Source organism: Brassica napus, chromosome C3 (assembly GCF_020379485.1).
Source record: "Brassica napus cultivar Da-Ae chromosome C3, Da-Ae, whole genome shotgun sequence".
Classification (NCBI taxonomy): domain Eukaryota; kingdom Viridiplantae; phylum Streptophyta; class Magnoliopsida; order Brassicales; family Brassicaceae; genus Brassica; species Brassica napus.
Window position 1 is genome coordinate 566,110 of NC_063446.1, and position 26,105 is coordinate 592,214.

The window sequence follows — 26,105 nt, forward strand, 5'->3', positions numbered from 1 at the left end:
CAGCCTTCGTTTCCGAACATTCCAAAGGGTTAAGATCTTATCAACCGAAATAAAATACAGTATTTTACTAACAATTTTGTCTAATATAATATGTATAAACATTGCGTTATAAATCAACCTAATCGAAATGAAGACCAGCCATTAGCCAGTATGTAGTGTCTTCCCTCCTTGTGCTGAATGATTTAAAATGCGGTAACCGCCTCCGACGAGTCTTTTAATGTGTTGTCGGTTGTGTTATCAAAATATTGGACTTCCATCTTACAAATTTGTACGAGTTGATAATATCATTGTATCAATATATATATAAATATAACGATTTACAGCGACTCTTGGTCCTCTTGGAGACGGTAATAGTTGTAATGATCTTTCACAATAGACTTTCATGAACATTTCCTCTTTATTTATGTGGAACGTGGTGGACCGTTCACTTTCATCATAACTGTGAAAGATGCTTTATCTTAAAGAAAAAGTTTGAAGTAGCAAACATATACTTTCATTATGATCACTTGAACATTACATACATTAGCACAAACTAAGTTATTAAACAGAAAATTCAATCTTATAGTAGAAGGAAACTATATTTATATGTATAATCGGTAGAGTAAACCAACATCCAACCCATTTCTCTCAAAAACCGGTTATACCCCGGCCAGTTTCACCGGTTAAGATATAATTTTACCATATCTACCTTTCTTAGTTATTTACAATTTATTCTCCTCCCATTTTACTCACATAACAGAACATCCTTCTGGATTCTCATCACTAAACATCTGAGGAGCACGCATATGAGCATAAGGATCTGCATACCCTTGATGGTTCATATACGGTTGTGGTGCTTCTTGTCCATACCCTTGGCCGTATCCTTGATTCGTATATGATTCGTGTACATATCCTTGGTTAGTATACGGTTCTTGTACATACGATTGAGATGATTGACCTTGCATCATGTAGTGTTGACCGTATATTTGTCCTGGTGGGTAGTAATACATGGGCTGAGGTGGATAGCCATAACCGCCATACTCCGATTTCTTCACATCCACCGTAGCACCACCTTCTCCGCCTCCGGCTGGGGAAACTTCTTTCTTCTTGTCACCACCACCGTCTTTCTTTTCCCCCACATCTTTGCTCTCTTTCTTTTCACCACCATCCTTCTTTTCTCCGACATCTTTGCTCTCTTTCTTTTCACCACCACCAGCTGGAGCTGGAGTTGGAGCCGTCGCCGCTGCCGCGGTGGTTCCCTCTTCTTTTTTCGGTGGAACAACTTCGACGTTGCGTTTAAGCTTCTCGTTGAGATAAGGAGTGAGTTGTTTAACGTCAATGATCCCCTTCACTATCACCAAGTCTTTGGCGTTATCAATGGCAACTGAATTAACACCTGTAAAATAAACATTCAAACATTAATAAACTAATTTATAACTAATTAATACAATAATTAAGCTCATAGATTAGGCTAACCAATTCTTAGCTAACCCTTTGATTTTTTTTCCCACTAAAATAATAAATAGATCGAGAAGTAGTTATATTTAATCTTTTGTTGCTTCCATCACCAACCGTATCAATTAAATATATCTGAGACTAAGAACGCTTCAAAAATGGATTTGATTAGGATCATAAACTCACCCTTAATCTTGTTGACTATTCTTTTGATTTTGTGTTCGCAGCCTTCGCAATGTAATTTAGTCTTCAGAACCACCGTACTCTGCATCACATCAAAATACATTTACGATCAATATTTGGTTAGTTTTTAAAATTCTGATTAGCGAAATAATTTATTTATTAAAAAATATTCTTAGAAAAAGCTATTCATCCAATGAAATAATTGGATAAGAACGAGCATAAATATAAATATACGGTAAAGTTTTGAAGTGCATACACGTTATAGACCACATGCAAATGGACTGACGTATGAAACTTCGATAGTATATTTTATACTTTCCCTATCTGACTTTATATTTGTTTTCTTTCTTTAAAATAACAAAAAAGATAGTGCTATTTACCTCTTTTGGTGGAGCAGGAGGAGGAGCTGTCTTCGCTCCTTCTTCTTTCTTCTTATCTTCTTTTTTGTCGCCGGCGGGTTTCTCATCGGCGGGCTTCTTCTCGGCAGGCTTCTCATCCGCCACCTTCTTTTCACCGCTTGAAGGAGGAGGAGAAGCCTCTTTCTTGGGAGACACGATTTCCACCTTTCTCTTAATTCTGTCGGCGACTTTATCCCGAACTGCCTCTGCATCTACGTTCCCGACCACCGTCATTTTGTTTTCTTTATAATCAATCTTCACGTCTTCAACGCCTGAGTTACATAACAAAGAATCAAAGAACTCGTGTTAGGGCCGGTTATGAACTTGAGGCTATTCGTGGAGAAGAGGAAAGTTTAATCATTATAATAATATAATACCTTTGTAATGTTTCAATAGTCGTTTGATTTTCTTGCCACAACCTTCGCAATGCATGTTAAGCTTCATGACTACGACGTTGACTAGCTTCTTCTCTCCTTCAGGCTTCGTCGCCGTTTCTTCCTTCTTCTGACTGACCTCACCCATCGTATAGTAGATAGAAGAATCACAGTGTTTTGATTTATTTCGCTTTGAATAAACTCTGGAATTATAAATCCTAGAGAATATTTTGTTTTGAAGAGAAAGGAGAAAGAGGAGAAGGTCGAATATATATAGACCGTGTTAATGGTGATGTATATGTGTACGAATGATGGTTGATGATATAAATATTATAAATGATTGATGATGTATAATGTATGTAAAGCACATACACAAAAGGTCAGATTAGTAGGCGAGACCAGAGATTGTTTGTTTTCATGCCGTCTAGCTGGACTCGTCATTAAAATGGGCACCTTTCGATGATGACGAACGACGACGTATTAGATGACGGCGTTTAAAAACTTCTTTTTACCTGACTCGGTGTAAAATGACGGAGCTATCCTCGGCCCATTGAGTTTGACTTAAAAGGGCTATAGTCAAACTTATTCTTCATGGGCCTGGGCTTTTCTTTTTGTGACACTGGATGCTTAGTTGCAGGTTAATCGATATCATCTCGTCTTCTCAGATCGATTCCTCCTCCTCCGTCAAAATTCAAAAATCATCCCTTTTCTCCGATTGCATCCCGCGAAATTCGAATTAAAGTCAGCAATCATCTGGGCTTTCCTCGAAAATCAAGTCGAATGACAACTACTCCCTCCAATTCAGCTCAATCGGTGTCCTCTAGCGGCAGTATGGGATCTCCTTCAAGTCGCACCGAGCAAACCACCACCGTAGCTACCACACCTGCTAGCGACGATCCTGCTTCTCAATTAGCTTCTGGGTATGTCAAATTGCTCAACTTTCCACCTCTATTCTTCGATTTAGGGTTTTATCGAACTTATCCATTTACATTGTGTGTGTGGATTATTCTATTACAAAGCTTGAATCTTTTCTTTCCTGATATGTAAAAGACTTCAGCTTTGTACACAAAAATGTTTAAAGATTCTGCCTCTTTGAATACTTCTTTTGTTTAACTGATCGTTAATGTTATAGCAGTGGTAAGAAGAAGAAGAAGAGGAGGGGACAGCGTGCGTCTGGTCCTGATAAAAATGGAAGAGGCCTTCGTCAGTTTAGCTTGAAAGGTCTCTTAAAGTTTTTATAGCTTTGAATTGTGGATGAAAGATGAAAGCTTCTTTGTTTTTGTTTATTCATTTAACTCTTCTTGTCTTCCTGCTTCCTCTCAGTTTGTGAAAAGGTTGAAAGCAAAGGAAGGACTACTTACAACGAGGTTTACGTTATCTCATGGAACTGATTACAAGATGTAGCTCTGTAATACGGTATCTGACGGGTGTAAACTACTTTCAGGTTGCGGACGAGCTTGTTGCTGAGTTTGCACTCCCAAATAACGATGACACATCCCCTGATCAGGTATATGCGATTCTTTTATAGTTTAATAACATGAATTACGATAGAATTACATCATTTGAATTTCTTTTTAAACAGCAACAGTATGATGAGAAGAACATAAGAAGGAGAGTATACGATGCTTTAAACGTCCTCATGGCTATGGATATAGTCTCCAAGTATCAGAAAGAGATTCTGTGGAGAGGTCTTCCTCGCACAAGCGTGAGCGACATTCAAGAATTAAAGGTTTTCAAACCCCCCTACTTTGCTGTGTTTGCTTCAAAGCTCGTTTAGAATATTTTAATACTGAATATTGAGTTTATAATCTTTGCAGGCTGAACGACTCTCACTTAGGAACAGGATTGAAAAGAAAACTGAATATTCCCAAGAACTGGAAGAACATGTACTGAACATCACTGCTTGATCTTCTGTCTCTATCTTATCATAAAAGCTTCTTACATTGTTCCTCTTCCTTCTTATGTGTGTGTGAAAAGTATGTTGGCCTTCAGAGTCTGATACGGAGAAACGAACACTTGTATAGCTCTGGAAATGCACCTAGTGGCGGTGTTACTCTTCCATTTATCCTCGTCCAGGTAAGCTGATCTACCGATCCACAAGCAAACCAATTATCATCGGTCTAGTTTCGGTCATTGTCTGATTGTTGTTTGTTATTCTGCATCAGACTCGTCCAAATGCGACCGTAGAAGTGGAAATATCAGAAGACATGCAGCTCGTGCATTTCGATTTCAACACGTAAAACGAACTTAAACATTATATTTGATCTCCTCTTTTCATCCAAATGTTGTTCATGAAACTAGATTTACATTGACATCTCCTGTCTCTATTTGCAGCACTCCATTCGAGCTCCACGACGACAATTTTGTCCTCAAGATGATGAAATTTTGCGACCAGCCGCCATTGAAGAACGGTCACAATAACAACAGCCATGAAACTTCTCACAGTTTCGTGCCGGAAGACAATAAAGAAGGCCTCAGCACCGATCCTAAGCTGCCTCAGCAAGTGGATACGGACCAGTCTCATCATCAACTTCATGCTCAGCCACGAATCATTCCAACGCCTGTGACTAACAACGCTTCCGCAGCCAGTAATACTCCGGTGACATCACCGCCTCTCTCGGGTATCATAAAGTCGAGCATGAAGACAGAGAACTAAAACACAGCGTAGTTCGAAAGCTAATGTAGAATTCTGTAGACAGATGATGTTCTTCCTTTTACTGTTTCACTGTTTTACTGCTTCACTGTTTGAGCCTCCCAGATGATAGATACCAGCTTAAGCAGAGGGAAAGGAGTGTAATAAGGTGTTTTGCTCTGTTCTTGGGTCTTAAGGCTATACCATGGACAAAGTTACAGTTTCAGGTAGTTCATTAAATAATAACATAGTTGTGCCTTGTAAATTCAAACAAAGTTGCGGTCAATTTTTTGAATCAAGTCTCTAGAATGCAACATAACCATGGTCATTCTTAAGTCGTTCATGAATACAAAACCATCATCATTCTAGAATGCAACATTACCATCAACTGCTGCGGTTTCTTTATAAGTGTATCCTTTCTCTCCGGTTGCTTCCTCTCAGTGTCTGTGGCCAGTACATAGAAGCCATTCAAGTGGTGGCCATTGAAGCTGCCTCTCAAGCTCGACCAATAACTCACCCTGTATCTATTTCATGTCTACGAATACACCTTCCTTGAATTTCTTGCATAGAGCCTGTACGGCTGAGTCAATCCGCGCATTATCCTGAACAAATAATACAACGAAACTTATGAGAGTATTGAAGGAAATAAATGAAACCAGAGCTTGTGTGAGTGTACCTTTCCCTTCAAGCAGATGATAATAGGACCTCTTCTGGATTTCCGGTAACACCCTGTGAAGAAGATTGTGGTTATATACAGAGAGACTTTAGATGCTCTGAATATTAAATTATACTAAAGACAGGTACCAAGATATATGTCTGGGAACTCAAGACCAAGTTTGGAAAGAGGTTCTGCAACTTCAACCTGCATTCCATGAAAAAAAAAACAGCAAATCCAGATGCTTGCATGAAAACCAAAAAAGTAGCAAAGTTATGGCAAAAGAAAATGGAGTTGAAATGAAAAACATACATCTGTCAAAGATGTCATCAAGCGCTTTGACTCCATGAGTGATGTACTTCCACCCAATTTGGTTAGCTCGGTCAGACACTCCCATTCCTTCTCGAGCTCCTCAGTGTTTGTAGCAGCTAGAACAATCACATTGCGGCACTTGATCTACATAAATTGACCAGTGATCGAATGGGTATGAAAGGAGAAAAATGAAATTTTTGAAGAGTTCTGAGAGCACCTACCAATGGCACTGAAAGCTTTTCATGATGCAGTAGTTCAGTAATTCCTTCCGGTAACTGAGCCATCTGAAAAGACAAAAGCAATTAACCTAGTGAGAGAGACCATATGCTATAAAACTTTAGCTATTTTGTCTGAAGATAGATAAATTCATTAAAAAGGTTATTCTCATGACAAAACTCACTTCATTCCTGTCACCTGTGCACTGCTCGCTGATTAGATGCCTCAGGTATTCCTCAAACTCTTCATCAGGCGCCTGAATAAAAACAAACTTTATTAGCTTCTTATATTAAAATTGCGTGGTCATTTTTTCCACTTACTGACACTCAGATGCATTGAGATGTTATGGCATTTATCAAACTATCTTAACCATAAGTCAAAAAATGAAAGAGACACGTACCAGGCGAACCCCAAATGCCTTAGCAACACCAGCCAGAGTAACATCTGAATGCAAAGGACCAACTCCTCCATAAATAAACACCTCCAAAAAGCACCAATCACAAAAAAAAAACTGTCAGTTATATCTTACCAACACAAAACCTCTCTTTCCTTGGTTTAATGATCATTTGTTTAACGGACTTACCATATCACAGATAGATCTTTGGCGGTCAACTTCCTCGGATACAGAATCTATCTGATTAAAGAAACGCAGTGAAGCATTAATAGAGACAATACGCAATTTAATTTGATGCAACAAAGGCAATGAGTAAATCTCACTCACATCATTCCGAAGAACAGAAGTCTGTTGCACCGACCAACCAACAGAAGTCAGCTTTTTACACAGAGACAGTCCTAACTGATCTTCAACAGTGCCAGACCTGAGCTATGGAACATATAAATGGGTTGGAAGAAATTCATTGCACCTAGTAGAATAAGCACAAACCTTTCAACGTGTGGCTGGCCTAACTCCATTGTCATATACATTATATCTAATATTATAAGAAGTAATAACTTACAGAATCTCATCGCCAACAGCAATAACTGAAGCCAAAAGCACCTCGTGGTTTTGTGAATCACTTCCTACGTCATTCTTGAGTGCAGCATTTTTCTTGACTCTGCCTGCCCTCTCTAACCTCCCATCAGAAAGCAAATAAGCAGGTTTGAATTTCTCTTTGCTGCTTGTGTCGTTAACAGACAACAACGCGTTGGGTACAGTATCATGAATACTCCCAATTGATGTATATCTGTATGGTCAGAGATGAGACACGATATAAGACGCACTAGGCTAGAACAAAACTTTTTAGAAGTGAAACTGTGGGGAAGGACTTTTACCCCTGGTCATAAAGACTGCAATACTTGACCTTGCAAGTTAAGAGAAACGCCCAAACATCTCTGCACAGGAAGCATTAAAAATCAGAATAAAAAAAACCATAACTGCTATATTGTGGCTGTACCAGTCACAGTGACCCACGAGTGCAAGTTGATGCATCAATAAGCTTTATTCTTATAACAAATATATCAGGAAAATTGTACTCATGATTATTGCACGCTGATTCATAAATAAAACCACCAATCCATATTTATTGTAGATTTAGTGGAAAGAGCAACCAAGAGAGAAGGCAATAAGAAGATATGATTATGGAGAAAAAAGGATACCTATATGACCAATCCAAAATAGGATTGACCCTCATAAAGGGTGGCCATCCAGGGGAGCTAGGAGAAAATTGCTCTTGACCAACCTGGAATATAAAAAATGAGAAGCAATCAATCACAATGATCCAAACTTTTCACAAATTCTACCATGCTGATACTTGAGGTTTGAAGAGAAGCTTACAGCAGTAGGATCACCAATTCGTACGCCGAGGAAAATAGCTCTGATAGGGTTAGCTTTTAACAATGCCTCCAACCCGGATTTGAAATCTTGACGGATGATATCAAGCTGGATACCGTAACTGTCAATAATAGAATGAGATGATTAGCCAAACAGAAGGAAAAAAAAAATCATTTGGGAACAGAACATTTTCTTACGTTTGAGCTGCATCATAAGTGAAAGCATTGATCTCCGTGAAGGCAGAAGGGCTCTCGAAGTATATGGTCCGGACAGGAAAACTTGATAGACCTCCATTAGAAGAGCTCAGCTCTTTCTTATGCAAAAAATAGCCGGCTCTGAGAAGGTGCAGTAACACCTAAAAATCATAATGAAAGAGTCCCTATCATTACTGAGAAAATCAGGAAGATAAAAGCAGATCCAAACAGAAGAGTTTGAACTTACAGTGGAATCTTTTCCTCCATTGAAACTAAAGGTGACTTCTTCAATACTGCAGAAGCCGAGAGTTTCAAGAATCAGTAAAGTAGATTTCAATACATGATCTTCAACCGTAATGTAATGTTTGTACAGCATACACAGTTACACAATAAAATGAACACACGACACACACACATTTTTATTTAGACCTGATCTTGATTAACATTTTAGTACAAATACAAATGTGAAAAATATTATTACTTTTCTTCATCCTCAAATGTCACAGAGAGAACATGTTTAGAATCTAAGCAGTTCACCAACATACATAAAAGCAAGATCATATAACTAATTCCATCATAAGAAAGAGCTTCTCTTTAAAACAAGACAATAGCAAATTAAACTATTTTTCCGGTCAAAGTTTGTAAGACAAATGAAATGAATCTGAAGGTGGAAGAGAAGAGGAGGAGAACTTACGAGTAAAGAGAAAGAGCTCGTTTGATGACGAAGATGGCGTTGTTGTACTTTGTCTTCAACCTCTTATCGTCGCTTTCTCCGATCGCTTTGTCGATCTCCATCTCTCTTTCTCTTCTCCCCTGTGGCAACAATTCAAAAATGCTCTCAAGTATCAAAAATCTAGTAAACCATAAAAACTAATGCTTTGAAATTGGAATCAGATTGAGAGATTGAGGAGCTTGTGGGTAAGCTGAAAGTGCTCACCTTTAACTCCGGCGACTCGAAAATCGCGTCGGAAGTGTTATCAGATTTGCCGGAGATGATGATAGATAACACAAAGGAGACTTTCTTGTACTATAAAAATTGCAACTTTATTGATCTTTTTATTTATTTCATCCTTATTATATTCCACAGTTTCAATTCTTTATTGCCACACCCGATCTATCTTAAACCCACCAAAAATTTCCAAATGTGAACATAAAAAAAACAAAATTTTATGAATTAAAAAAGCAGAGAGAGACAAAAGCTTGCTTATTCAAGATTTTCTTCTTTGCAAAAAAACAAAAAAAATTGTAAAAAGGAGTTAAAATTTTCCCTGCAACATTTTATTAGAACATGGTCAGAATCTAAGCAGTTCACCAGCATACATAAATTTTTAATAAAAGGGGTTTATTAGCTTTTATCAAATACAATCATAGTTTAACTGACACTGTAAAAACCAGAAATACCAAAACGTCATCCTAAAATCTTTATTTCTTACACATTTATTGGTAGATATATTTTTCCGCTTAAATAAAAAAAAGTTTAATAAATTTCGTTTTCATACGAAGAATAGTTATAAAGAAAAGTTACGGTCAAGGACTTTGTTTTTTTCACGCAGCAGATCGAACCCGCTGAATGACGTAGAAGGTCTCAAATCGAGTTTTAAACTAAAAAAAACGTTTTTTGCGGTGAGCGTGGATCGAACACGCGACCTTCAGATCTTCAGTCTGACGCTCTCCCAACTGAGCTATCCCCGCTTGTTATTTACCTCTGTGAATATATTTATACAATGTCAAAATTAATCGAAGCACAATTAATCATGTTCGTAGAAAGAGGAAGGTGTTCTACTAAAAGACGGTGATGAAAAGCATATGTTCATTCTTCGGCAGAAAGAAGAAGAAGATGGCGGCGAGAAGCATCTCTTACATCACCTCAACTCAGCTCCTTCCTCTTCATCGTCGTCCCAACATAGCCATCATCGATGTCAGGTTTGACTTTCAAATTACACTACCGTTTTGAGTCGCTAATCTAAATCCTTTCAGCAATAATTTTAGATCGAATCAATCTGATTGCTCTTAGGAATCTCATGAGCTGAGCTTGGAACAAAAGCTTTTGTGGTTAAATTGGCTGACAAGTTAATAAAGGATCCAACTTTTTTATTTGTAATACAACATAGTTATGGCTATAAAAATCGAGACTTTGTTACCAATTGTTTTGTTTTCAAGGGATGAAGAGAGGAACTATGATGGGCATATAGCTGGCTCGCTACACTATGCTAGTGGCTCTTTTGAAGACAGGATCTCTCATCTTGTTCAAAATGTCAAGGATAAAGACACACTTGTCTTCCATTGTGCTTTGAGCCAGGTCTCTCTCCCTCTCTCTCTCTTATTACACACTTTTGAGGTTACATTAATGAAGGAACACTCGACTATGATTGAATGGTTCTTTGTATTAGTGCGTAAGAGGATGAAGATGAACTCTTTCTTGGTGAAAATTTCAATTAGTTAGAGTTTTTAGTTATAACTCGCTCATGTTTCATAGGTTGTAAGTGGAGGTTCTTTTAGATTTGATCTCAATCTCTTGTGTTGTGCTGCTACAGTTTTTCATCTTCAAAATAGTAAAATTCACATGATCTTGCAACTGTTTTGCTGTATGATTGGTTAATGCATGCCATCGTGTAGGAACCTTTCATTGCATTCTTTAGAAATGACATCGAAGATGAAGTGTGATTGTTGACCTTCTGAAACCACATTCATTGCAGGTTCGTGGCCCAACATGTGCTAGAAGACTGGTGAATTACCTCGACGAGAAGAAACAAGAAACTGGAATAAAAAACATAATGATCTTGGAACGTGGCTTCAATGGCTGGGAAGCTGCTGGTAAACCGGTTTGCCGCTGCGCCGACGTTCCTTGCAAAGGCGACTGCACCTAAGCCTTACTGAACCATTGGAAACCTAATTGATCTCCACATTTGTCAATGTGTATCAGAGATATGATGATTACTACTATTCATAAAATAATCTCTTGGCCATTATGCCTGGTTGTTGTTACCTCTCTCTATTGACAATCACAATATTAAAGAGCCCTTTCGATATGTATCGGACGTCGTCAAAGCCACGTTTATTGTCTTTATATAACTCTCAACACTTGCAATGACTAACTCTATTGCTGATTAACAAAGCCTAGTTGAAGAATTTGGAAAACTCTAGTCTATCAATTAGTGTTTTGAAACCCAACCCGGACCCGAGGTTGAACCAGTAAATCCAGTGACCTAGAAAAAATCCGGTTTGGATTTTGTGAAAACCCCTATATTTAGAAACCCGCAAAAATCCAGTAAAACCAGGAAATCGATACCGGTTGAACCAATAAATAACTTTGATTTCTTTTTTTTTTAGTTTTAAATTATTTTTTTAGATAATGCTCTATATTCTAAATTTCCAATTAAAAAATTAGGTGATGTTTAAAAAAAAAAAAGAGTTAGGTTTTCTCTTTTCAGTCTTATATTTGTGATTTTTAGATTTTGATGAAGATTTCACTATGCCATCTGAAGAAAATGAAATGAACGATGGTAGAGAGAACCAAAATTAGTTGATGTGATTTGATGTTAGTTTATTTTCGTTATTGACAATTTATTACAATGATCTTTTACTTTTGGTTTATTTTGTATTTAAAGTTTAATTTATTATTCACATTAGACATTTAAATATTCATAAATTTTATGTCTTGATTTTTTTAGATGTCATACCTTGTTAGATAAAATTTTAAATAGTCTAAACTATTTTTTGATATTTTGTATGTCAAATGAAAATAAAAATATAAAAAACTAAAGTTAAGTATTTTAAATAGTCTAAACTATTTTTTTGATATTTTGTATGTTTAAAAACATTTACAAAATATTAAACTTTAGTTCCTATATTTTATTTACATAGCTGTATATTATTATATAATAAAACTAATTCATTTATTAACCCGCGGTTCATCTGCGGTCGACCCAGTGACCCAGCAACCCTGTAAGTCGTCTGGTTCAGTGTCCGGATAGGGTTTAAAAACATTGCTATCAATATATTAAAAAAATGTGATTAGTGTGTTAGAGCTAGCACTGAGATTTTGTGGGATGTAAGATTTGGTAAAGATATCAATAAATTTTTTTAAACAAATTTGGAGTTTTGTATCTATGTAATTTTTCTACAAAAAATTTGAGAATTTAAAACAAATATTTTATTTTGCTTTTCCCAAAATCGGTTTTTAGTGGTATGTGATTATGTGTACTATATGTTCTGTCTGCTTTTAAACCAGTGTATTTTCAATTTGAATGATAGGTCTATTGTGATTTCGCTAGTCTTAATTTAGTTAAACTAGGGATTAATCCGGGCTACGCCCGAGATTTTTATTTTTTTCTAATTTAAGTTGTTAAATTATTTATATTTAGGTTATGATATATATTTATATAAATGTTAAAATGCATGTCATAATTAAAATTTATTTTTAAATTTGGACACGTTAAATTAACATATTTTTTACTATTTAAATATTTTTTTGTAATTTTGTTGGCTATCTAGTTATCATAGCAAAACTATCTGTTGAGTGTTGAAATAAATGTTTTAGATATTTAATTAAACTGCAGAGTATTTTCGGATCGACCACATGCTCAACAATCGATCGATCCGTAAAAAAATGGTCGATCTCCTTGGCCAGGTAAGTACAATTTTAGCAAAAATATCTTTGATTTTCAAATATTAAGTATATAACTATTCTTTTGAATATTGTTTTTTGAATTGTATTTTTTGATTAAATTATTGTATTATAATGTTTATGTAAATATTTTTTGTGAGAATTTGTGCTGTTAGTATACTTAACCTAGATAATATTGATGTTTAACAATTTATTTTTTCTGAAAATAGAAAATAATGATATATCAAAACGTATCTAATACTTGTTAAATGGTAGTATAATGTAAATTACATCAATTATTTGAAAATAACCATTTGTTGTTTTTATTTTTTTTTAAATCAGAAATTATTTTTATTTAAAACATTATTCATATATAATATAATAGTTTAAGTTTGGAAGATTAATATATATATATAAATTATGTATATTTAAAAAAAATAATTTAAGATATTATTTATTGAGTAACTGAATAAAAGCTGAATTTCTTATCTTGAAAATGAAATATTTATATTTTTGTCTTCATGTTATACTCACCAATCCAGCATTGATATTTATAACTCAGTATGTTTTTAAAAAAACTTAGTTTTAAGTAATAAACGAATTTAATAAATTAAATTCATCACCTATAATGTTCTGTAAACTATATTTGAAAACTCTCTAAAATTATATTTTAAGCATAATATTACTATTATTTAATTTAATAAATTAAATTCATCACCTATAATGTTCTGTAAACTATATTTGAAAACTCTCTAAAATTATATTTTAAGCATAATATTACTATTATTTAATTTAAGTTATTTTAAGCATAATATATGCTAAACCAACTTAAATTATGTTTACAATAGGACCATCCTAAATCGGTTAATAAACCAAAAACAATACTAAACCAACATGAACCAATACCTGATTCGGCGAGGAAAGAAGTGTTTCGGGATAAACGCTTGAATGGTTATTAACTGTAATGGTTTGATCATGAAAGAGTTAGTATGAATATTAACAATAAAATTATGGATTAGATTAATTTAAATTTGTAAGAATACCTTTGAGTCTATGAAAAACAATTCAATTCCCATGAATAAGTTTGGCTTTTGGAAGTTGCGGGTTTCCCAACAATGAATCCACCTAACAAAAAGTTCGTTGTTATAAAAAATCCCCTTCAAGGTCATTAAAGGTTTTTGGGATGGCAAGAGTTGATGGTGGAACCATTTTTTTGCTCGAGTGCTTTGAAGTTTTCCTTGATAGTGTGAGGTTGATGTTGATGGAATAATGAATTTTATAGGGATTTTCTTGATGTAAAACTATACATTTTTATTTTCTTTTGTTTAGTGTGATATTTCCATTTTTATATAATTTACTACCATTTTAAGATAGATGTACATTTTAAGATAGATGTTTAAATCTTAATGTACTTTTTCCTTTTTTTTTAAATGTTTATATCCATTTCTTATATTTTTTATTTACGTAATATCTATATTTTATATTTTAAAATAGATATTTAAATCTTAACGTACTTTTCCCATTTTTTTAAATTGTGTATTTACTTATATTATATATTTTACATTTTAAGATAGATGTTTAATGCTTAATGAACTTTTTCCATTTTTTAAAAAAAATTGTGTATTTACTTATTATTATATATTTAATTCATATATTATATATTTACATTATTTACTTATTATTTATTTTCTTGTATATGTATTTCCATTTCTTGTACTTTTTATTTACTTAATACCTCTATTTTACATTTTAAGATAGATGTTTAAATCTTAATGTACATTTTCCATTTTCTTTAAATTGTATATTTCCATTTGTTATACTTTTTATTTACGTAATATCTATATTTTAAATTTTAAGATATATTTTTAAATCTTAATGTAATTTTCCATTTTTAAATTGTGTATTTACTTGTATTATATATTTACTTATTATTTATTTTTCTTTATATTGTGTATTTCTATTTCTTATACTTTCTATTTACTAATAATTTTATATTTTAAGATAGATTTACATTTTAAGATAGATGTTTAAATACTAATGTACTTTTTTCATTTTTTCAAATTGTGTATTTCCTTTTTTTATTCTTTCTATTTGCGTAATATCTATATTTTACATTTTAAGATAGATGTTTAAATATTAATATACTTTTTCCATTGTTTTTAAGTTGTGTATTTCTTTTTCTTATACTTTCTATTTACTTAATATCTATATTTTACATTTTAAGATATATGTTTAATATTTAATATACTCTTTCCATATTTTAAAAATTGTGCATTTACTTATTATTGTATATATAATTCATATATTTATATATTTATAATATTTACTTATTATTTATTTTTCTATATATTAAGTATTTCTCTTTCTTATACTTTATATTTAGTTAATATCTATATTTTATATTTTAAGATAGGTGTTTAAATCTTAATGGTTTTTTCCATTTTTAATGTAAAACGGCAATGTTTAATAGAAGAACTTGGACAAATAGTCAAATAGTTATATTTATGTTTTTTTTTTATATAATGGTAATGTTACATTATGGAGATAAAAATAGTAATCTTACATATGTTTAATGTAAAGTTTCTATTTTTTTTATGTTGTATGTTTACATATATTGTTATTTTTAAATGTAAAATGGTAATCTTACATATGTTTAATGTAGTATTTCCATTTTTTATGTTTTATGTTTACATATTATTTATTATTTTCGAAATTATATATAATGTTTCTTTTTTTACAAAATAGTAATGTTACATTATGGAGATAAGCCATCTTTTTTTAGTGAAAAATGGTAATCTTACATATGTTTAATGTAGTTTTTCCATTTTTTATGTTGTATGTTTACATATATTTATTATTTTCGAAATTATATATAATATTTTTTGTTTTTTTTTATAAAACGGTAATGTTACATTATGGAGATAAGCCGTCTTTTTTTTAAGTGAAAAATGGTAATTTTACATATGTTTAATGTAGTTTTTTCATTTTTTATGTTGTATGTTTACATATTATTTATAATTTTCGAAAATTAGTAATATTAAAATGTAAAACTATATTTTATGCCACGTGTCATCTTTCGGGAGAAGTTTTTTTTGCTGATGTGGACGCTCTATGGAGCCTCAAAATGTCCCTTTTATTAGTATAGATAGATATCTATATTTTATATTTTAAGATAGATATTTAAATCTTAATGTTTTTTTTTTCATTTTTAATGTAAAACGGCAATGTTTAATAGAAGAACTTGGACAAATAGTCAAATAGTTATATTTATGTTCTTTTTTCTTTTCTTTATAAAATGGTAATCTTACATATGTTTAATGTAGTTTTTCTATTTTTTTGCTGTTGTATGTTTACATATTATTGTTATTTTTAAATGTAAAATGATAATCTTACATATGTTTAATGTATTATTTCACTTTTTTATGTTGTATGTTTACATATTATTTATTATTTTTGAAATTATATATAATATTTTTTTTTACAAAATTACATTATGGAGATAAGTCGTCTTTTTTTTAGTGAAAAATGGTAATCTTAAATATGTTTAATGTAGTTTTTCCATTTTTTATGTTGTATGTTTACATATTATTTTTTTAAAATAAAAATGTAAAATGGTAATCTTACATATGTTTAATGTATTATTTTCATTTTTTATGCTGTATGTTTACATATTATTTATAATTTTCGAAAATTAGTAATATTAAAATGTAAAACTATTTTTTATGCCACGTGTCATTTTTCGGGAGAAGTTTTTTTTGCTGATGTGGACGCTCTATGGAGCCTCAAAAAGTCCATTTTATTAGTATAGATTTCTACATTAATACGCAACATATGATTCGCATGGTAACAAGGGATCTAACATAACAAGTATACTAGACTTTGACAAATATTTAGTAAATGCCATATTTTATATATTTATGTTTTATTTTATAAAAGATTTAAACTTTTTATCTTTCTTTATCGTGTTTCATTTTAAATGACAATTTATGTTTAAGAAATTAAACTTTATTTCTTTAATGAATTAAGTTGGTATAACTCTGATAAATTAATTTTATTGTGTGGTTAATATTTTTAATAAAAAAATATATATTTTTAATAAGGATTTATACTTTTCAATGAAAAATTCAATTTTTTTTATGAATGCTTAAATTATATTAAGATAAGAAAAAAATAATAATTAAGATTGGTTGAAAAAAAATTATTTGAACTTGGATTCAATGACCCAAAGGAAAAAAAAAAATGAGAATTGGATCTGATTTCTTAATCGGCCCAAAAGGCCCAAGAGAGATCTGATGTGGACAGTGGGCTGGATCCGAAAAAATGGCCCAATATAGATGTGTTATTAATATTACCTGATTGCCCTTAATGAAACATGCAATGTTAATAAAGAAATGACAGACTAAGGTAAAAAGGACAATAGGATTCTGCTTTAATAGTATAGATATTACAGTTAAATTAAGAGAAAAATGAGCATAACATGATGTCATATTTCATAAAACATTAATTATGGGGCATGGATTGTATCATTACTCTCCCATGACCCTCTTGGAATGCTGTGGTGGTTATTAACGTCGGCCTCAACTTCCTCTCCTGCTATCTTCTCCGCCATCAGGATTCTTTGTGCTCCGGCAACAAGCAGCTCCTCCGGCAATTAATAGTCGTAGCGACGACCATTACCACAAGCAATAAGAGGGATAAAGCTTTGGTCTTCTTCATGGCTCTTACTTAGCTTTTTTAATAATTCAACACCTGATGATTCTGGCACACTATAAATAGAAGAACTTAGTGAATTGTGACATTATAGTTAATTAGTGTTACCTTCACCACATGAAATATTTATCCAAAAATAGTAGTGCGCATTATAGTTTGGTTTTCTTATCTATTAATGTCAGATCATTCAGGTGGTGCTTAACAGATTGGATTAGAATAGTTTTATCCACCAATGACGATGCACCACCTTCACCATCAAGACGGGACACTATGAAATTATGTCACTATGAAAATTAGTTAGTTACATGATTACATTAAAGATATAATGGAGCTTATCAAGATATTTTTGAAAATTTACCAATAGGCAATATCGTTTTATAATTTTGTCAGTATTTAATTAATTAGCACATATAGAGTTATTGTCTTAAGAGGGTGAGGTGTATAGAACATGATAACGTCACGTTTGCATGATTGATTTATGTTTCTGTCACTCACATCTACGTTAAAATATTAACAAAAACGAGAGTGGAGCATATAAATTTCATGTATATAAGGTAATCATGTTTCCTTTACTAAATGACTAGGTGATAATCCTGCGCGGAGTATTTCATTCGGTGATTTAATGTTTGAAATCAAAAATAGAGTATGTATTTGCAATATATAATTGATGAAGTAGGACTTTATAACAACCGAGGAAAGTTTCAAGAATGGTAAAAGCATATTTAAACAATAGAAAAACTCTCTTATAACTAAAAAGCTCATTTATTATTAAGATGCATAATTATAAAATTTATCATAATAGTTCTTAAGTAAGATGTTGAAAGCCAAAATAAAAATATAAATGTAAATAGAATACTAATTAAACTAAAAAATCTTCAATTTAATAGACACTCCAACATTAACTTCAATTTGCCGGCATAGGAATTCTGTGACCATAGAAGCAGAAGAAGATACAAATTAGGGCACTCTATTTTCTTATCGCCAACCAAGAAACACATGCAAGTATTAATTTAGAAGATACTTACTTCGATCTGAAGTTTTGTATTTCTGCCATGTCCTGATCAAATAAGACTTGAGAAGAGCTTTCTAGGTTAGTGATATATCTGAAACCACCTAAATAAGAAGTATAAAATACATAAGATATTTTAATCTGCAAAATATGCAATATTAGATAGCTAACCTTCTCCCCAATGGATTCTCCATGATCTCAAAACACAGACATTCACTGGAGCACGTGAGTTAAGGTTGTATTCATTCAAAGTCACTGCTTCCTTTCCATAGACAACACACTTTAAGTGTTTTAACCTGTAATTCATTTGGTGAGTTAGCATATTGATATATATGAAAACTAAGATCTGTTTCTCAAAACAAAATATGAGTAAAGTCAGAAGTTCAAACTCTGTGTTAACCAAAGTGAACTCCATCCTGGTATTCTGATAAGAAAATATCTCGCCAGGTCCTAGTTCTTCAAGTTGTTGCACTCCCCTACAACAACCATAGCTCCACAAAGGTCTACACAAATAATGGAAATAAGATGAAAATCGTTAGCTGAACCATCTTACACGACCGAGTTAAGTAACTAATCAAAAACGAAACAAACTTATACATAACATACCAATACAGTACATTGGATGTGACAACCCTTTCAGTATTGTATTAAAGTTCGCAAGGATAAGAAAATTAGAATCACTCGGTATCTAAGAATATTATGTTTCTAAATAATCTATATAAAACATTAAATTTAATGATCTTTGCCATAACTGTAATTTTTATTAAACTTATGATAGCATGTGAGAGAAAGGAAATAACTACATGTGAAAGTTTACTTCGTATTCAACATTTTGCGAATATTGAACATTAATATTTATATAGAAACACTATATATCCCCTATATAAATTCGGAAACAAACGAATTACAGTCTTTCTAACAAAATATAAAAAAAACATTATATACTCGGCTCTTTGCGAAAAATGTTTCTCTTTATATTGGCTTTAAGAGAAATCAGAGGGAAGGAAACATAAGTTTAATTTTCTAACTGTGATTATACATGTTTTTATGATATAACATAAACAGTATATATCATAAGGATCCCATAATTTTCATTGGTTGAAACTATATAAATGCGATCGTAAAAATAAGTGAGGATGGGAAAACAATATACATCATATACACTTGAATGATATATGAAATTTGATTTTTGTGTGCGTCTATGTTATTTTTATGATTACATTTTTAGGAAATACGACTAAAGCAATGAGATGACATTGGTCAAAAAAAAAACAACTAAAAATCTCAGACGCATAATAGTCCGTATAAGGCAACATAGATAAGTTTAGAACGGAACCAAACTTTTTAATAAACTTCGCTCTAATAAACTTTGTTGAATGAAAAAAATGTCTACTTAAAAACATGCACAGAGATCCTGCAATCTTGAAATTACTGAAAAGTAGTTGTATAAATGGTATACATAGCAGCTTGAAGAGTACATATAATTTTGATGCGCATAACTTCAGTTGGTTTGCCTGCAAATTGTGTGTGTTTGAGTTGTCGATAGGTAATTGTCCCTGCAATTACTTATATTAACTGTTTGCTTTAAAACATGAGTATTTACTATATAAAAGTACGCAATCGGCATACCTTCCATGTTAAAACACTTGTTCTTGCACAAACTTGCCGCACAACCTCTGTTAATTAAACATAAAATATTATAAGCAACATAGACAATATATCAAAAATTTAAGACTTCTCGTAAGAACATATAATACCATAAGCAACACAGCAAATACTTACTTATATGTCTTTTTCTTCAAACAAATTCTGAAAAACTTCTTTGTAAACGACATTCATAGTTGACCTCTGTGGCTTCCCAACTTTGTCTGTAATTAAAATCTTTAACCCTTCCTGGATTTCACTTTGTGGGTTTTAACCAGGGTTGACCTTTGTGGCTATTATGTATTATAATATTAAATATGTTTTAATATCTTTGAAAGTGATGTCTCGTTATAATGGTTGCATGAACTATAAAGCGTATCGTTATAATGGTTGCATTATATTTAGTTTTGAAAGTGATGAGTACATCTTTCACTCTGTGGTGACGTACTGGATCGTGATGCAAACCCCCCCCCCAAGCGATGTGCACGGACAGAGCACGACCGTCTATGGTTTTGAAAGTGATGAGTACATCTTTGAGATGAACGGTCATGTCTCGTTGAAATATGATACAGATTGTGCTCTTCTTCAAAGTGTTCAGGATGAGTTCTTCATTGAGATGAATGGTCATGTCTCGTTTAAAGATGATACCGAGGGACTCGTCTTGAACCACGACGTGTCTAAACGTTCCGAGCCTTGGGGTAACTGGGTCGTCGTTTCCTGAGTCGGGGGATACGTAGAACTCCGAACCTTTCATTAAAAACAGTGCGGTTGAAGTAAAAGGTGGGTAAGAATGAAGAAGAGACAAATCCGTAGCATTAGCTTTACGTGAGAACTCCAAATCATGAGTTGGTTACTTATTTTTCTAGAGTAAGGAAACTCTTTAAGAAATCCGCTAATAAAAAAATCAAATAAGGAAACTAATTTGTGAGAGTCTCTCTCCAATAGACACGTGTCCTAATTGGTGTGAAAGCATTAACTCCAATGCTCCTCTTTTAATATATAAGGGATATATATTTGTATGAAAACATTTTCTTACAAAGAAAATTTGGGTCACAAATAATATTTAAAGTTTGCTGTGACTTGTGAGCTATCTTTACTCGCAATCCAATTCTGTTTTGATTAGATGATATGCATATGTCTTCTACACTAGCCCCTAGATGATCCTTTGCAACCACTACATAACGGTTTGTGAAAAAAGCCTTGCCAAAAAGTTGTTTTTCAAAGTAAAATAAAAAGGGTTTTATTAAGATGATGATTATGTCGATGATTAAAATAAAAGTATATGCTTTGCTTAGGGTAAGTAGTGAAGCTAGCTAGTTGGCAAGTAATGGCTTCATTTGGCGGCCAAGCAATTCTCTCTCTTTCACACATACAATCCTCAACTCCAAGACTTTTTTTTTTTTTTTTTAACTCCAAGACTTAAATCAGTTCTTCATATATTCAATTATTATCTATTGAGATATATGATTATTAAATTTTGATCCTAGCTTTACAATACACTCAAAAATATTCGTGTTAGTAATCTATTATATATTTATTATCAACACGTTATCAAGAAATATTCATAGAGCCAAGGAAAAACTAACTATATAGAGTTGAATGAGTAAACGTTGGATAAAAAACTCATTACTTTTTCATACTTTTGTGGAATCTTTATCAAATTCACAAATTGTTCTATCACCGAGTTATTGGTATACTACAGTACAGAATCATATAGGACAGTATGACAAATTATTATTTTTATTTAAAATATTAAGAAACTGGGATAACAGAGGTTACTTCACCAAATACACATTATTAGCTAATCACAAGCTTAATAATGGATTGATCAATCAACTGGGTGATCAAAATAAAAATCAATGTATAGGCGCAAACATAGGAAGTTATATTATATATTAAATTTGTTTATAAAAATATTATTAAATTATAATATAACTATGATCATGATTCATAGTTGTGTGTTGCCTCAACTGCACATGAACTGCTCACCTCAAAATTTGATTGCTTTTTCACTTTCCAATTGATTAGCTTAATTAATCAGCTAGTTAAGTTCAGTGCACACAATCCACAATGATTAGTAGTATATGATACAAGTTTAGAAATTGAATTGTATTTCAAATTAAGTTATATATATGTACATATTTATAACTCATGACAATTAAAAATGGCGTGACATATTTAGAAAATGCAGTTCAATTTTCTCTCTAGATATAATACTACTTTACATTTTGCCAAGTGTCATAATTTATTTTGAAATTTATGCACTCAAATTATAGAATGCTATTTTTTTTGTATCAGAAAATAAAGTCTAAATAACTATACATACAGTTGTCTGAATAATTATACATACAGATGTCTCGGTAAATCATGCTTGTGCCACTACTTAAACTAGATTTCATTTATCCATCCAAATTTTCTTCTAAGACAAGTGCTGACATTGAATTTAATTTTTGTTATTGTTATTAGGTAGTAGTAGTAGTACGAAGATGTGGAAATTATAAGGATGAAATGGAGAAATTTCATGAGTAATCAAGTTTAACAAATACTAATTAAATTGTATATGATCCATAATACAAGAAAAACAATGTTAACCAAATAAAGAGAAAACTAATTTAAACAATGGAAAGAAGAAGAAAAAAACAAGATGAGAGAAACAAGTGGTTCCAGGCTTGCAAATCTAAACTTCCAGAAAGGAATCCTTCACCAAAAGTCTTTTGGGGTTTGCTTCTTTTCTTATCCTTTCTCTTACCCTTCATTACATATATACTCTATTTACAATACAAGAGTTTTGTGCGTATAAACAGACAACCACAAAATATATATATATATAGAGAGAGATACTCAGACATATAAACCAAACATACCAAACAATACTTCTCTCCATATATACATATCTCTCTTGTATTCTTGAAACAGCCAAATTAAAAGCGGAGGATCATGACAAGTGTTCATGAGGAGACGCGTCTAGTACTCCTCATCAAGGGCAAACGTACCAAACGTCAGCGATCTGCGTCCCCTCATATCAAGGCAGAAGTAATGTCCAGTGTTTGCAACGAGGAACGATCACTGGAGGCAAGAGAAGAAGGAGCTGGTGAAATCGAATTCCGGGGAGCTACGGACGAAGACCAAGACATGGCGAATTGTCTAATGTTGTTGTCGCAAGGACATAAATCAAACACTAGTGGAGATCCTTTGTTGACGCAGAAAATTGGTTTCTTGAGCAACAAGAAACCGGTGGCCTCTCTAGGGTTAGGGATAAACGGTGTTTACCAGTGCAAAACGTGTGATAAAAGCTTCCACTCGTTTCAAGCGCTAGGAGGGCACAGGACTAGCCATAAGAAGCCCAAACTCGGAGCAATCGTTCTCAAATGCGACGAGAAGAAATCTGCGTCTGCGGTTAAAACAGTTGAAGCTGCGAGAGTTGTAGGAAGCTTTCTTTCTCTACAAGTAACTAGCAGTGACGGTAGCAAGAAACAGGAAAAAACACATGAATGTTCGATCTGCAAGGCCGAGTTTTCTTCAGGACAAGCCTTAGGAGGACATATGAGGAGACATAGAGGTTTAACATTGAATGCAAATGCTAACTCAACAATCAGAACAGCGACATCATCAAGTCATAATCAAGAATCTATACGGGAAAATAACTTTATGGAGTTAGATCTGAATCTTCCAGCGCCAGAAGATGAACCCAAGTTCGTGTTTGCGTCCAAAGATCAGATTATTCTCTTCACGGCTGCGTCCAATTCTTTGATTGATTGTCATCACTAATTAATAACTTCTTTAACCTTCATATGTATTCATAACTTCTTTAACCTTCATATGTATTCTAATTAATATTGATCCTTGTAATTTGACATTGATTGAGTTAACTTCATCATTGCTTCATTTTAACAGTACTATTCATTGCTCCATATACTATTTTGTTTAATGTGGTGATGTCATCTTTAAAAGAGAATTTCATAATTAGCACCAAAAGTATATCTGTAATACTTAGCTTTGGGAGAATGATTAAAGATGCCGATGAGGTTGTTCCTTGAAGAGTGGAAGAAGCATGTGACGATGACTTTCATATAAAGTCACTTCGTTTGTTAGCCGCCACACTAACTCTGTAACTCCTTTCGGTGCACTTCACTTCCTTTTGCGGTTTTAGAGTGTTTCAACGTAGAAGGAACTTCATCTCCAACTGAAAAAAAACACTTCAAATACTAAACTAAAATCAATCAGAAGTCTTCAATAAAATAACAAAACATGCGTAATTTGAACTTACCGCATTGAGATTATACCCTATGTCCAACATCATTCAAGAGCATCTGTCAATACTACAACATCTTCTAGAAAAAAGGAGCTACACTACGCATAGTATCATTTATGGTATATTGGCATGCATCTCTTATACCGATTGTTATGTCTTTACACAGTCGTTATACAGATAACATATATATTTTCTTTTGTTAAAATGACACATTTGTATGTGTTTCTCTTTTGGAATCCATGAACATGACACGTAGAGAAAGTACAAATTAACATAAGCAAGTGAATATTCCTAACATTTGGAAAGGATTAAAAGATTTGATAATAACATTATGTTTGGTAATTTTTCAGAAAACGTCGGTGGACTTTTAATTAATGTAGTGGCTGTACTTTTCACATTGTTAATTGATACAAACCGTCTATGTTTGTAATAAGACAAAACATCGAGGCCATGTTGTGTAATTGACGACGATTTCAAAGATCAATCGTTACATGTGAATTTGGGATAAACTTCAAAACACAGTGTTCTCTATTATCTTGAAAAATAAAGTCTTATACGGCACATATATTATATATACATCATTTACGTAAAGAGGAGACACGTTCAATGTTTGAATTCGTATAGATTATAGATAATGGATAGCTAAAAGGATTGAGACACTGATAATAAGTTTATATACATGCGATTAATAATAATATTTATAAGAATAATTATATATATGGTGGATAAATATGTATATATTTGACTTAGTCTGGTACCATGGAATCATGAACCTCTCTCCTCTCTCCGTTTTCTCTCCAAAAAACTTTTTACAGAGGTGACGTTGAGAGGGGTTCATGATTACGCCGGTTCCTTCTCTGCCTCTGATTCCCGGTGATCGGGTTTCGACTCTGGCAAGCGGCAGATTCTTCAGCGACAACTTGACCGGCTTCTTTTTCAGCAGGCGATGGCTCCTTCAGCGTTGCTTGGCTGGCTCTACCTCCGGCGTCACACCTTTCTTTCCGGTGCGGCGGTTGGCTTCTCGTCGGTTTATCCCACTTTTATATTTTGTTTTTTTATTTGTTTTCTTTCTCTGTTCCTCGCCTCCATGTCCTCTCACAGATTCAGTTTGAGTTTCGATCTTCATCGGAATAGGTCTTCCTTCCCCTATTATGGGATTGGTTCATCTTCGGTCTTATTAGAATCAATAAAAATGATCTGTTGTGGATTAGGAGTTTCTGATGACTTAGATCGATTTCCTTCAACTAAATCACTTTCATCTTTGATGTGATGGCATCTCGCCTTTTTCTGCTTGTGTCGTTGTTAGATGTGTCGCCCGTGCATCCTATTCCGGTATGTTTCCGTGGATACCGATTTGACTTCCGACGACGACTTCAATGGCGGTGTAAGGAGCTGATGTAATCCTCTCTCCGCGCGTTTCTCTTCTTCGTTTTCGTGAGTAGACGTGGTGTCGATCAAGATCAGTTGTTGGGCTCCCTTGTTGGGCTTTCTCGGCTGGATTTTTGTTTTATCCCTTTAATTATTTGTTAATTTTGCCATTTTAATGGACTTTTTTGTAAATTTGGCATTTGTTAATAAAATACCAGTGGCAAAAAAAACAGAGGCTCTGGCATGATTAGATACTTCGCTGGATTGCGCTAGCGTACGACGTACATACAGCAAAGCAACCGTCTCCACCCACTAACTGCTTGACAGCTCACCAGAAAACTCCACTA

General features: G+C 33.0%; 5 protein-coding genes and 1 non-coding gene across 12 annotated transcripts; 3 read left to right on the top strand and 3 right to left on the bottom strand.

Annotated features, from left to right (window-relative positions):
* Window positions 1–477: 477 nt before the first annotated feature.
* On the bottom strand, window positions 478–2,684 carry LOC111204206 (heavy metal-associated isoprenylated plant protein 6-like). Its single transcript, XM_022698443.2, has 4 exons — window positions 2,393–2,684; window positions 1,998–2,287; window positions 1,621–1,699; window positions 478–1,375 (listed from the first exon to the last, which is right to left on the bottom strand). Exons 1-4 carry the CDS (start codon window positions 2,535–2,537, stop codon window positions 729–731), a joined length of 1,161 nt encoding a protein of 386 aa, XP_022554164.1. The 5' UTR covers window positions 2,538–2,684; the 3' UTR covers window positions 478–728.
* Window positions 2,685–2,995: 311 nt separating this feature from the next.
* LOC111204207 (transcription factor-like protein DPB) lies at window positions 2,996–5,286 on the top strand. 4 transcript variants are annotated; one of them, XM_048751778.1, is made up of 9 exons: window positions 2,996–3,309; window positions 3,522–3,610; window positions 3,713–3,756; window positions 3,834–3,896; window positions 3,978–4,118; window positions 4,207–4,275; window positions 4,367–4,465; window positions 4,555–4,625; window positions 4,724–5,286. In XM_048751778.1, exons 1-9 carry the CDS (start codon window positions 3,170–3,172, stop codon window positions 5,043–5,045), a joined length of 1,038 nt encoding a protein of 345 aa, XP_048607735.1. In that variant the 5' UTR covers window positions 2,996–3,169; the 3' UTR covers window positions 5,046–5,286. The 4 variants fall into 4 exon arrangements, with proteins under 4 accessions (XP_048607735.1, XP_048607736.1, XP_048607733.1 ...); XM_048751779.1 differs by having other exon boundaries at window positions 2,999–3,309; window positions 3,525–3,610; XM_048751776.1 differs by having other exon boundaries at window positions 3,004–3,309; window positions 3,972–4,118.
* LOC111204205 (FAD synthase-like) lies at window positions 5,250–9,340 on the bottom strand. 3 transcript variants are annotated; one of them, XR_002656608.2, is made up of 17 exons: window positions 9,107–9,340; window positions 8,864–8,982; window positions 8,417–8,462; window positions 8,173–8,330; window positions 7,979–8,096; window positions 7,801–7,883; window positions 7,477–7,536; window positions 7,161–7,388; window positions 6,926–7,022; window positions 6,788–6,838; window positions 6,605–6,685; window positions 6,389–6,460; window positions 6,210–6,272; window positions 5,989–6,104; window positions 5,826–5,883; window positions 5,698–5,750; window positions 5,250–5,623 (listed from the first exon to the last, which is right to left on the bottom strand). XR_002656608.2 is itself a non-coding variant. In XM_022698442.2 (17 exons), the coding sequence occupies exons 2-17, from the start codon at window positions 8,962–8,964 to the stop codon at window positions 5,546–5,548; spliced, it is 1,491 nt and encodes a 496-aa protein (XP_022554163.2). In that variant the 5' UTR covers window positions 8,965–8,982; window positions 9,107–9,339; the 3' UTR covers window positions 5,250–5,545. The 3 variants fall into 3 exon arrangements, 2 of the variants coding, with proteins under 2 accessions (XP_022554163.2, XP_048607732.1); XM_022698442.2 differs by having other exon boundaries at window positions 5,989–6,132; window positions 9,107–9,339; XM_048751775.1 differs by having other exon boundaries at window positions 5,989–6,132; window positions 8,864–8,992; window positions 9,107–9,182.
* A 448-nt stretch (window positions 9,341–9,788) lies between these two features.
* TRNAF-GAA lies at window positions 9,789–9,861 on the bottom strand. The gene has a single exon. It is a non-coding gene; the product is annotated as a tRNA-Phe (tRNA).
* Window positions 9,862–9,894: 33 nt separating this feature from the next.
* Window positions 9,895–11,243, top strand: LOC111204208 (dual specificity phosphatase Cdc25-like). Its single transcript, XM_022698444.2, has 3 exons — window positions 9,895–10,092; window positions 10,330–10,468; window positions 10,866–11,243. The coding sequence occupies exons 1-3, from the start codon at window positions 9,965–9,967 to the stop codon at window positions 11,034–11,036; spliced, it is 438 nt and encodes a 145-aa protein (XP_022554165.1). The 5' UTR covers window positions 9,895–9,964; the 3' UTR covers window positions 11,037–11,243.
* An 11,382-nt stretch (window positions 11,244–22,625) lies between these two features.
* Window positions 22,626–26,012, top strand: LOC111203701 (zinc finger protein ZAT5-like). 2 transcript variants are annotated; one of them, XM_048751780.1, is made up of 2 exons: window positions 22,626–25,413; window positions 25,697–26,012. In XM_048751780.1, the coding sequence occupies exon 1, from the start codon at window positions 23,076–23,078 to the stop codon at window positions 23,904–23,906; it is 831 nt and encodes a 276-aa protein (XP_048607737.1). In that variant the 5' UTR covers window positions 22,626–23,075; the 3' UTR covers window positions 23,907–25,413; window positions 25,697–26,012. The 2 variants fall into 2 exon arrangements, with proteins under 2 accessions (XP_048607737.1, XP_022553406.1); XM_022697685.2 differs by having other exon boundaries at window positions 22,626–25,394.
* Window positions 26,013–26,105: the final 93 nt, after the last annotated feature.